At 40.3% G+C, this 12,573-nt stretch overlaps 1 protein-coding gene across 1 annotated transcript in view; it reads left to right on the top strand.

The window, feature by feature from the left end:
• The window catches only part of TTLL5 (tubulin tyrosine ligase-like family, member 5), a 343,961-nt gene that overhangs the window by 174,985 nt on the left and 156,403 nt on the right, over nucleotides 1-12,573 (top strand). The window contains exons 21-25 of the mRNA XM_006865602.1: nucleotides 246-366; nucleotides 3,218-3,364; nucleotides 4,611-4,714; nucleotides 9,746-9,873; nucleotides 12,406-12,489. Coding sequence (XP_006865664.1) covers nucleotides 246-366; nucleotides 3,218-3,364; nucleotides 4,611-4,714; nucleotides 9,746-9,873; nucleotides 12,406-12,489 — 584 coding nt within the window. The remainder of the gene's footprint in view (nucleotides 1-245; nucleotides 367-3,217; nucleotides 3,365-4,610; nucleotides 4,715-9,745; nucleotides 9,874-12,405; nucleotides 12,490-12,573) is intronic.

Below are 12,573 nucleotides of genomic sequence, written 5' to 3'. Positions count from 1 at the left end.
CCCCGCTGCTAATGAGAAAATAAATAGCAATCTCCATCTCAGGTTTTTTTAATAGAAAAGATATAAAACAAAAAAAACTCATGTGCTCTTTAGAAGGAATCTATTCAGTGACTAAACGATGGACTTCATATTTCGTAGCCTCCCTGACAGAAAGATCGTTAAACACCAATGTGAGACAGGCAAGTACACTTGTAGTAGGCTTACCCTTCTGTCTTCTAACGGAATGTTGTTTTGGATTTCTATAGCAAAGTGCAGGCCCGAATAGCATTCTCTGCCTATCTCCAGCATGTTCAGACCCGCCTGATGCAAGACAGTGGAGATCAAACGTTCAGTGCCAGTTGGGCTGCCAAAGAGGACGAACAGATGGTGAGGCTCCTCTTGTTGGGACTGTTATATTTTCCCTTTTTCTTTTTCTTTTCTTCTCTTTCTCTTCCTAGTAGGGTTAAGAGTAATAGAGCATAGAGCAATGTATTGGCGGGAAGAATTCTTACATAGTATAGGGTTAGGGTTGTCTTGCTTTAATGTGAAGCCCTAGTCTTCTCTCTGGAGCCATGCTGGTCATCTGAAGGTAACGAGGGCATCAGTTTATTTCGTTCTAAAAATGGAAAGTGACTAGTCACTCAGTGCCAATCCCTGTGCAAAGCCCTCAGAAAGAACAACACCTTCCAGAATCCCTTGTCAGGCAGCCTCATGTCTTATCAGCTCTTTAGAGTAGTCATTGGCAACCCCATTTTACAGATGAGAAGACAAGGAAGGTAACTTGCGTGTTGTCTTGCAGGTTGTTATGTGGTGAAACTAAACTTGGGTCCAGATGTAATTGTGAATCCTTTGCTGTTCCATGGTCTTCATGCATCAGAGGCACTGTTTTCAGTCCTGAGGGGGTCAGATGAGTGCCTTGAAAGGCAGCATCTTATTTTAGATTTTCTCGCCATTCCTTCAACTTAACTTTTTTAAAATTTGTAGTTGTGACTTTGGAGTCCTGGTGTAGCACTGTAAGATAAGCACTGGACTGCTAACCCAAGGTCAGTAGACCTTAGAAACCCTGTGCAGGGTCGCTATGAGTCAGAACCAACTCAGTGGCACTTAAAACAACAACACCACCAGGACTCCTATTTATGTGGGTCACTATGAATCGAAACCAACTCGATGGCACTTAACAACAGCAGTTGTGTTTTTATACAATTTTTGTTGTTGTTGTTGCTAAGTGCCATCAATTTCGTTCTGATTCATAGCGACCCTGTATACAGTTTCCAAGGAGTGGCTGGTGAGTTTGAACTGCCCACCTTGCAATTCAAACCAACTTTATTGTCAAGTGCTTATCCTACAGCGCCACCCCAGAACTCCAGGCTGTGTATAAAAGAAGCAAGATTTTTCTTTTTGGGTAGGATTGACAGGGACTGCTCCAAGCCCTTTGGTAAGGTCAGTGTGTATAGAAGAAGTCATAACCCTTTCTTAAATATTGTAGCAGTAGGGATTTGTCACCAAGAAGAGAAAGGGGCCTTTGAGTCTGAGAGAGCTGCTTTCTTCAGTGTGGCACTGATTGCTGTCATTTTTAGTCCTTGTACAAAAGGCAGGTCTTTCTGTCAGGCTTACTGTAAAAAGCAGCTCATGAATTTAAAGAAACCAATTGAGCCCAGAGATAAAACCTTGTATGTTGTGAATAATCCTTCAACCATCAGTGGAAAATATTAGCTCGGCTCTTTCCAAGTGGAAAATTGAAACTGCCTTTTCGAGAGTCTGTTTGTCTGCTCCACTGTGAAAAAATAATGTTTTAATAGAACAGCTTAAACCATCCTGTAGTAGAGACAGCTGAGTAGAACTATGAAATCCAACCCTCTGGTCGTGAGACTATTCCTTTATGCTAGAGTAAACCGGCGTAAAAAGGACTAGGAGCCCAAATCAAATTCAGGCACTAAAAAATAGAAGAGAGGAGCTCCTGCAAATACGGACTGGGAATTCTCACAGTATTTCTCTGGGGCTTTCTACTCCAGCAAGAACATGTGAGCTGATCACCGCAAAACTCACTAGCTGTTTTGTGACGTTGTTTCTGAAAACATGTCTAGAGAGCAAACCCTAGCCTCTTCCCTGATGATTGTGACATGGCTTTGCTTATGTCAAACTGCCCTCATAGTCCAGATTAGGGTTGGAGATTCTTGGTCACAAACCACACAGAAGCACATCAACAGACGGTCCTCAAAGCCATTATATCTGTAGACACTTTTAATATGTTGAAGACAACTGTCTTAAAGATCCTTAGCCTTGTAAAACCTTTCTTTGAAGCACTTGTGATACTATGAATGATCCAATTGGTGTCTGTACAGATTTCAGAGTTCTTTGGCCCCATGTCAAATGAGGTGTATCCTTTTTACTCTTTGATAATCAATGTGTTCTCCTTGCCAACTCTAAAAGCTCCCCGTCCTTGAGGAAGAAGAAAATATATATATATATATATACCACTTTTCAAGTCGCTATGGCAGTTTTTTCATCCCCTTTATCATTCAGCTTTTCAAATTAGCAGTTTCTACACATCACCTATATTTTTTTATTATCTCTCAGCCTCTTGCTTTCTAGCCCCTTCATCCTACTGAACGTGTTCTCTTGTAATGGCTGGCTAGATCTAGGGTCCTTTCCGGCCTCTTGGAAGCATTTGACATGGGAACCTCCTTGATTGCCATGACATTGCTTTCTCCTTTATTCCTTTCTGACATTTCTGATGTTTCTGCCTTGGCTTGTTTGTTTGTTTTAAATTATTTCTCCTTTCACTTATCCCGAAGTATGAATATTTCTGTATTCTTTCTCTACCTTCTCACTTTCCATTTTTTTTTTGTTCCCATGGTTTTAGTTTCCACTAACTATCCTTGGATTCAGTCTTCCTTAAATAGCTTCCTTTGCTCACCCTATCAGAAATGATATTTGTTCTTTTCATTATTACAGTTTAATTTTTATATGGATTGTGGTACTTTACAACACAACTTTTAGACCATTATTATTTGCATACATATTTACTTTTGATTTTTTTGATTGGTAATTTATTGAGGCAAGACAATAGTGTCTTTTTTTCTTTTTTTACTATGTCTTTGTTATATCTTCTGAGTATTTATTTGTTGAAATATATTATACCTCTTCTCACACCCCTGTTGTCTAGTGCCTTCATAGGTTGTCTTCTGTCGGTTTAATACGATCTCTGTTTTCCTCCCCCTGGCTCTTTGATTTATAGGAACTGGTGGTTCGTTTCCTTAAGCGAGCATCAAGCAACCTCCATCAGTCATTGCGGATGGTATTACCCAGTCGACGACTGGCACTTCTAGAACGCAGGAGAATCCTGGCCCACCAACTGGGTGACTTCATTTTTGTGTACAACAAGGTAAGGGATTTACTCGTTAGTTGCATGCTTTGGGTTGCTATGCTCTGTCCAAAACCATTGAGAAGCCTGTCTGGGTGGACAGGTCTTTCTCTTCTCTGGTATCATCATCCCTTGTGTATCACTGTCCTGGGGAGCAGGGCCCCACACCTACCCCACCACTACCATCCAGTTGATTCTGACTCATAGTGACCCTCGAAAGGGTTTCCAAGACTATAAATCTTTATGGGAGCAGACAGACTCATCTTTTCCCTGCAGAGCGGTGGGTGGGTTTGAACCGCCAACCTTGTAGCTAGCAGCCAAGTGTCTAACTCACGGTGCTACCAGGATTCCTTACATTTTAACCCAGCTGGGCTGATAAGCTACTAGTATACTTCTGAAGGCCCAGTGGCCAGAGTTAAGGCTTATTTAAAGCACATTCCTTCTGAGCACTACCATACTTGAGATGAATCCTGGCCTGGATGAATAATTGGCTTTGTTATTGTTCCTGTAGACCATGGGGGTGCTGACTGAGAGCAAATCTGAATTGTGGATTTAATAATAAAGACATATTCTTTCTGGAGAGAATTACACTTTATACTCTGAAACTTTGTATATGCTGATGTCCAGCATTTTATATCCAAGAGTCTCACAATGCTTTAGAAATAACATTTGGGCAGGAGGAGGATCAAAACTATGATCAATTAGTGGAAGGAAAATCTAAGACCTAAAAAACTTAAATGACTTTCTAAAGTTGTGAGGAATGGTTAAAGGCTATGAAGGCCCAAGTCCCTATGTATACTTTACTCTCCAGGCTGTTGACAATAATGTTATGCCTTATGTAGTAAATAATTGGCTCAATTTGGATATTGGCATTAGAGTATCTTTCAAGGGTTGTCTTTCTTCTCCTTTAATTGTAGTAATGTACAATATCTCTGTTGTTACACTGTTAAAGCTGTAAATGGGTGACAGACGTAAGTAAGCTCCTATCCAAAGTTCTCTTCTCAGTGGACTATTGAAAGTAGTAGAAAGCAAAAGCATGGTAAATTTGCATTCATTATGCAACTTGTACTTGGAAATTTAAGAACGGTTCATGAAATAATGGTAGAAATAGTGTGTCACATGTATAGATAGCAAAATACATGGAGGGAACTAAGTGTCTTTACTATAAGGACAAGCTACTTCAAGGGTAATGAAACAGACGAAGAAGTAAGTGTACCTTTATCAGGGGTCAGTTTCATCTTGCTGTTTTTCTGTGGGGGTTGGGTAGGAAACAGAACAAATGGCTGAAAAGAAATCGAAGAAGAAACTTGAGGAAGAAGAGGAAGACGGGGTGAATACAGAAAACTTTCAGGAGTTCATCAAACAAGCAAGGTAGAAGACCTTCTTTGGCTAATAAATACCATCTAATACCCTCTCTCAGGCTGCCCTTATTGAGTTCCAAATACTCCTTTGTTCCTGACACCACGGGTATGAGTGAAGTCACTGTCAGAAGGAGAAGAAGGTTCCCAGGCTGGGCTCCACATTTCAGTCAGTTGCTCCTGTTACCAGGGTTTCAGTTATCAAAGCCCTGCTCTGGGTATCTGGGCTGTGTTTCTGAACAGGCTTCAAAGTAGATACCATTTTAAGTACTCAGGTTTTTTTAGGAAGTTGAGGCTTCTTGTGTTTACTGGTTCCAAATTTATCCCTGACCTATTGATATTGCGGTGGTGACCAAATTTTGCCTACATTGAGGGGATTGAGAAATTGGCAGTTACTCAGCACTCTGCGGTTTATGGCTAATTTACATAAAATAGAACAAGTTTTATGCTTACAGTTAGTACTTATGGATTGAAAATTTCGGCATTGGCATTCATTTCTATCCTGATACCCATCAGCCAAACCAGTGTGTCCATTGTAGTATATTCCCTGAAGAAAAGCTAATAAAGGCATTTAATTGTAATTTTCTAAGATTCACACCAGAAAGCTGTTTTCTAAAACAGAGTTTGCAGAACCACTGAAATGAAGAATAAAATCTCTGTATAACCCTGTCAACTGGACTTCACCATCAAAGTCACAGTGGAAAAAAGCACTGTAGAATAATAAACTCTGTTGATTTGTGACATTAGATTGTTGTTGTTGTTAGGTGCCACCGAGTCAGTACCAACTCATAGCGACCCTATACACAACAGAACAAAACACTGCCTGGTCCTGGGGCAACTTCACAATTGTTCACGCTTGAGCCCCTTGATGCTGCCACTTTGCCAATCCATCTCACTGTGGCTCTTCCTCTTTTTCTCTGACCCTCCACCTTTTCAAATATGATATCCCTCTCCAGCGACTGGTCCCTCCTGACAATATGTCTGAAATAAGAGAGATGAAGCTTGGCCATCCTAACCTCCAAGGAGCACTCTGGCTGCACTTCTTCCAACACAGATCTTTTGGTTCTTTTGGTAGCCCGTGGCACTTTCAATGTTCTCCTCCAACACCATAATTCAAATGCACCAATTCTTCTATGATCTTCCTTATTCACTGTCCAGCTTTCACATGCATATGAGGTGATTGAAAATACCATGGCTTGGGTGAGGCATACCTTAGTCCTCAAGCTGACATCTTTGCTCTTCAACACTTTAAAAAGGTCTTGTGCAACAGATTTTCCTAATGCAATATGTTTTTTGATTTCTTGACGGCTGCTTCGATGAGTGTTGATGGTTGATCCAAGAAAAATGAAGTTGACAACTTCTTTTTTTTTTTTTTTTTTTTTTTTTTTTCTACATTTATAAGAATGTTGTTTATTGGTCCAGTGGCGAAGATTTTTGTTTTCTTTACATTGGGATGCAATCCATACCCAAGGCTGTGTTCTTTGAACTTCACCAGTAATTATTTTAAGTCCTCTTCACTTTCAGCAAGCAAGGTTTTGTCATCTGCATATCACAGGTTGTTAATGAGTCATCCTCCAATCCTGATGCCACGTTTTTCTTCATATAACACAGCTTCTCTGATTATTTGCTCAGCATACAGATTGAATAAGTATAATGAAAGAATACAACCTTGTCGCACACCTTTCCTGATTTTAAACTATTCAGTGTTCCCATGTTCTGTTTGAACTGCCTCTTGGTCCATGTACAGATTCCTTAGCACAATTAAGTGTTCTGGAATACTCATACTTTGCACTGTTGTCCATAGCTTGTCATGATCCACACAAAGGCCTTTGCATTGTCAATAAAGCACAGGTAAACATCTTTCTGATACTCTCTGCTTTCAGCCAAGATCCATCGGACATCAGCAATGATATTCCTCGTTCCACGTCCTTTTCTGAATCTGGTTTGAATTGCTCGAAGTTCTCTGTTAATGTATGGTTGCAGCCATTTCTGTATGAGAGTAAAACTTTACTCTCATGGGATATCAAAGATACTGTTCTATGATTTCCTCATTCCGTTGGGTCACCTCTCTTTGGAATGGGCACAAATACAGCTCTCTTCCAATCAGTTGGTCAGATAGTTGTCTTCCAAGTTTCTGGGCATAGGTGAGTAAGTGCCTCCAGTGCTGCCTCACTGTGTTGAAAGATTTCAATTTTGATTCCATCAATTCCCAATGCCTTGTTCTTTGCCAATTCCTTCATTGTACCTTGAACTTCTTCCTTCAGTATCATTGGCTCTTGATCATATGATACCTCTTGAAACTTGTTGAACATTGACCATTTCCTTTTGTAGTACAGTGACTCTGTATATTCCTTCCATCTTCTTTTGAAGCTTTCGGCATCATTCAGTTATTTACCTAGAGAATCCTTCAATAACAAAAGTAGAGGCTTGAATTTTTCTCTTTAGTTCCCTCAGCTTGAGAAATGCTGAGTATGTTCTTCCCTTTTGGTTTTCTAACTCCAGATCTTTGCACATTTCATTGTAGTATTTGACTCTGTCTTATTGAGCTGATTTTTGAAATTTTCTGTTCAGCTCTTAGAGTTCCTCATTTCTTCCGTTTGCAGAAGCATCTCTATGTTGGAGAGCAAGTTTCAGTGTCTCTTCTGACATCCATTTTGACCTTTTTTCCTTCTTTCTTTTCTTCTCAGTGACTTTTTGCTTTTTTCCTGTATGATGTTCTTGATGTCATTCCACAACTCTTCTGGTCTTCGGTCTTTAGTGTTTAATGTATCAGATCTGTTCTTCAGATGATCTCTAATTTCAGGCGGGATATATTCAAGGTCATATTTTGGCTCTCGTGGACTTTTTTTCATTTTCTTCAGCTTCAATTTGATTTTGCATATGAGCAATTGATGGTCTTCTCCACAATCTGCCCCTGGCTTTTCCATCTTCTCTTTCCACAGATGGAGTCAGTTTGATTTCTGTGTTTTCCATTTGGTAAGGTCCATGAGTATAGTCATCTCTTAAGCTGTTTTAAAAGGTATTTGAGATGAACAAATCATTAGTTTTGCAGAATTCTACCATCCCATCTGCAGCATGATGCCTGTCACCAAGATCATATTTTCCAACTACTGATCCTTCCTCTTTGTTTCTCTTGATTGCATGTTTGATCAGTTTCAGATTGAAGAAGTTGGTAGACTTCTTCTATGTCAGACTCACTGGCTGTAGTGGTTTGTGTGTAAATTTGAATAATAGTGGCATTAAATTAGATTTTTGTTGTTGCTAGATGCCATCGAGTCGGTACCAGTTTATCAGTTGCCAGCATAGTATGGTTTTTGTTCTGTACCTTGTCGTCTCAGTATCACTGGCTTAAACACATAGCAGATCCATCATTTTGTAAGAGTCCATAATTGTCTAATGTTATTTTGTTGACATTCTTGGGTCTTGTGTAATATGATTGAGAAAACAGATATGGAAACAAAGCAAGATACCCTTAGAAAATTGGGAAAGGTAAATAATTAAATCATGTTTAGAAAATGGCTCTACCTTTAGAGCTAAAAAAAATTAATTTCTGGTTATTACCTAGGGTTTTTTCTTCAAAATATCTAAAATACAAAAAAATGAACGGAAAACCTTTGTTTAAAAAAAAAAAAAGTGATGTGCATTCCACTGTTCAGTCTAACTGATAACTTAAAATGAATTATATGGTTATTAACTAAGGATATTGGTTTGAAGATAAAATATGTTGGTACTGTTTACTACTGATTGCAGATTAGATGTTGATAGTTGGGAAATATGAGACAGCATCAGTTCATTTATTCAGTTTGGAGTGGACACATGGATACTTTTGTCAAGGTTGGTAAATTCAATTACCTGCAGGAGTCAGGAAGGTACCAACATTTGGAGTAGGGAGAGGATAACCCGACAGGTCAAACAGCTAAGTATATTGAGCAGCATTAACCTTTGCCTTTTAATATCCTGTGGAGAACCAAATAAAACACATGGACTGGCAGAGGCAGCTGCCAGCTTGCAGCCTCAGCTTTCGAACTTTGGAAGTTACCTCTTTTTGAGCTGTACTCCCTTGTGGTACTCAGCTGCTTTGGATACCTTTGGGTTTACTCTGAGATACATATAGGCAGTTTCCTAGGATTTCTCACGTTCTTTCTGAAGATGGGATCCAGGCTTGGCATTTTTTTTCTAATGCAGCAATGCTTTACATATTTCAAGACCACCTACCTAGAACATAGTCAAGTTCTAGGGAGAGAAAAAGAGAAAAACGCTTTTAAGAAGCCACAGTAGATGTTACCAAATCCATGCATGAAATGTTTCCTGGAGTAATCCCATAAACCGTCATCTCTTTTCTTAGACTTTGCATTTTGTGGGTGTGCAAAGAAGCAGATATCTTAATGATTTGAAATGAGCTCAGAGCTGATTTAGTTCAGCCTCCTGTATTGTACAGATATGGAATGGCTCCAGGTGGGTGTCCTTCTTTCTGACACAGGCAGTTAAAATGAACTGTGGCCTCTTTAGTCGCTATACTTTAATGACCTAAGAGAGTAGTGGACCAACTGCAGAGAGCCAGATAAGAACTGTTTCAGTGTTTGCAGGCTACATATGCCCCTTGTCACATACTCTTTCAAATATAAAAAGCATTCTTAGCTGGGGGCCATAGCACAACAGGCGCTGATCTAAAACATAGCTGTCCAATAGGGCAGTTGAGCTCTTGAGATGTGGCTAGTATCACTGAGAAATAGAATCTTCCATTTTATGTCATTGAAGTTTTAATTAAAATGGTCATATATGGCTGGCGGGTGTTACTTTATAGAGTGTAGATCTAGAAAATTGGCCTTAATGGAGTGAATAGAGCATTATCATGTTTTAAACTTTTTCGACTTCTTCCCTTTATATTCTGTTTTAACCACACATTAGTAGGGAGTTTTCAGCTTATACCTCTCTTTCCCCCCTTCTCCAGCTAACTCCGTTTTCATCTATAATAAAATCTTAGTGGAAAGATATTTTCCAGAACAGCTTCCTGTTCTGACCATACTTTTTCTCCTCATTTCAGTGAGGCTGAACTAGAAGAAGTGTTGACTTTTTATACCCAAAAAAACAAGTCTGCAAGTGTATTCCTGGGGACTCACTCCAAAAGTTCTAAGAACAGCAGCAGTTATTCTGATACTGGGGCAAAAGGTGGTAAGTATGCTAGTTAATGACTGAAAAGTAAGAAAAACAAGTGAGAAAATGAAGTCTGGGAAGAGAAGCTAAGAATAATGTGTTGCCTAAACACTGCTAGACTACCTTGAGGTAGTGACATTTCTCAGTGTTTGGAGGGGGATGGATTACATTTTTGTCCTACAAGCAGAAGAGGCAAAGGCTGATTTTTTTCCCCTCCTTAATAAATAACAGTGGATTCCTGGTGTGGCGCTGTGGGTTAATGCGCCAAACTGCAAAGCCATTTGATACTACAAAGGTTGGTGGTTCAAGTTCACCAGCTGCTCCTTGGAAACCATACACAGGGCCGCGATGGGTCGGAACAGACTCGATGGCACTTAATAACACCAATAAATAACAGCAGACAGCTTTTTAAGAAAAGCTAATCATAATATGTAACATTGAGTGAGCACTTGCCTGGATAGGATCTTAATTTTTGCATCTAAAAACCCTGCAATATAGACACTATTATGAGACTTCTTTACAGACGGGAACACAGAAACAGAAAAAGACTGAGTAACTTACCCCTGGCACCTCTCCACCATGCATTTGGAAAGGCATTTGCACCTTGGTCTGACTGACTCAGAGCCCATCTGCTAATCTCTGCTCGTCTGTCTCTTCTAGTGATTATTTCTGACTCTTGCCGAATTTGTTCCTTCCTCTGGCTCAGCACCAGTGGCATTTAGGACCGTACAATTCTTAGTTGTATTTGCCTGTTCTATATGTTGCTTACCTAATATCCTTGGTCCTAAACCCTTAATGGTACTACCTTTCTTTGGTTCTTGTCCTAACTCAGAATGTGCCCACATGTTTCCAAAAGTTCTCACTCTGGGGAACTCCATGATGATGGGGGCTTTTGGAATTGAACGTGAACCAAAGTGTCTCGCTCATGTCGTTGTAATGAAAAAATAGCCATAGTATTTTGTTATAAACAAAACCCTGTGCTCTGTCAGAGTCATTGAAAACATAGATGGAAGCAGAAGACGTATGTAATCAGCATATTCACTTTGTCAGTGGGCTGACACCAGATTCTAAGATGGAAACTTACACCCTGCTCTCAAGGCTGTATCAAGGCCTAATGTGGAAATACCAGGAAAATCAGTCACTTAGTATTTGGAGTGAATTATGTAAACATTTTAAAAACTGATCTGCTGACAGTTGAATCCACAAAAGCTTATTTGCCTCACTGTATGATTGAATTATTGTGTTTCTAGAAGTCCTTGTCATTCAGCCTTCTTCTGTGTGATTTTCTAACTTTTCTGAAGTTCTGAAGCTCGTTCATTCAACTGCTTATTTAGTCATTCGTTTGCTCGACCCACTTTTACTGGGTACCTGTTATGTATCAGGTACTGTGATGGTTGCTAGGGAGAGACCCTGGACCAGGACAGGACTGTCGTAATCCTTAAATTCATAAAATGTGTCGTCTGATGGCTGACACTGGGGGAGCTAGTATTGGAAGAAGATTGGTGGCAGCTCTGAACAGTGTGAGGGAGGAGAGGCTGAAGAACATGTGGCCTGATGATAGAGCGGAGAAACGGGTTCAAACCTGGCTAAGTGGAGACCGAGGTGAGCATGCAGATAGAAACTAAGCCCCGGGAGTAATGAGGAAGCCCTGGCAGTGGGGACAGTTGACACTTGTTTGGAAAGGTGGGTAATTTGAAATTCCAGTTCATGAGTTAAAACTCCCTTTCCATAAGAAGGTCTACACCTCTTTCTATCCATCAAGGATGGCTAGAGGGATAGTCTAAAGGCCTGAATCAGTGAGGCAGCGTTGTGACATTTGCTAGTCTGGACTCATTTCAAACATGAGCAAACAAGTGTGGCTCTGACACCTGCTGGGGGGATGGAGAGCAGAGAATGTGTGTGTCCTCGCTTTCACAAAGCTTTATGTCACCCCACGCCTTAAGAGGGATTTTGGGGATTTTTTTTTTTTTTTTTAATTCTGCAGTTTAAAAAATTGAAGGAGTAGGAATAGTAGGAATTCCACTTGTGATTTTGTAATTGAATATCCTGATCAACTGATCTCAAGTAAACTCACTTAATCGTCCTCTAGTAGTATAACTGAGGATTTGACTGGAAAGATTCAGGGCTGTTGAAGTATCCAGGTATCATGCCAGCAAATATGGGGCCTGCTCTTTCTTTCTTTCTTTTGGGAGCTGCCCTACTCCGTACATATTCTGACTGAGAAGCTCCAGTGGTCCTTCTGAATTCCTGGCAGAGACATCTGAGGATGCTTATTTTCCTTTCCAGGCAGGTTCTAGCTGGTTGGCAGTCCATGGGGTGGCTGCCTTGGGTTTAAATACCTTGCTGGTTCAGTTAGCTGGAACTGGGGCAGGGGGTCATTGAGAGTCATTTGGTTGGTTGCAAGGCTGTGGAGATGGCCCTCCTTGGGATCGTGTGGTATGATGTGCGTAGGCTCCAGCACTGAGGAGGAGTTGTGTTCGATTTTGGAGACCTAATGTGTAGCATAGTACCCTTAGTAGAAGAACCTAAGCCTAGTATTTCTTTTTTCAGATCACCCTGAGACGATGGAAGAAGTGAAAATAAAGCAGCCTAAACAGCAACATGCAACAGAAATTCACTCTGATAAATTCTCTCGTGAGTGACTTCTAACCTCCATAGATTTAGATTTGCTGCTCGGTGGCCGTGATGTGCCGTGGAGTCAGTTCCAACCCATAGCGA

The sequence above is a fragment of the Chrysochloris asiatica genome, unplaced genomic scaffold (assembly GCF_000296735.1).
Source record: "Chrysochloris asiatica unplaced genomic scaffold, ChrAsi1.0 scaffold00079, whole genome shotgun sequence".
Taxonomy (NCBI): domain Eukaryota; kingdom Metazoa; phylum Chordata; class Mammalia; order Afrosoricida; family Chrysochloridae; genus Chrysochloris; species Chrysochloris asiatica.
This window is presented reverse-complemented; position numbering and strand designations above follow the sequence as displayed.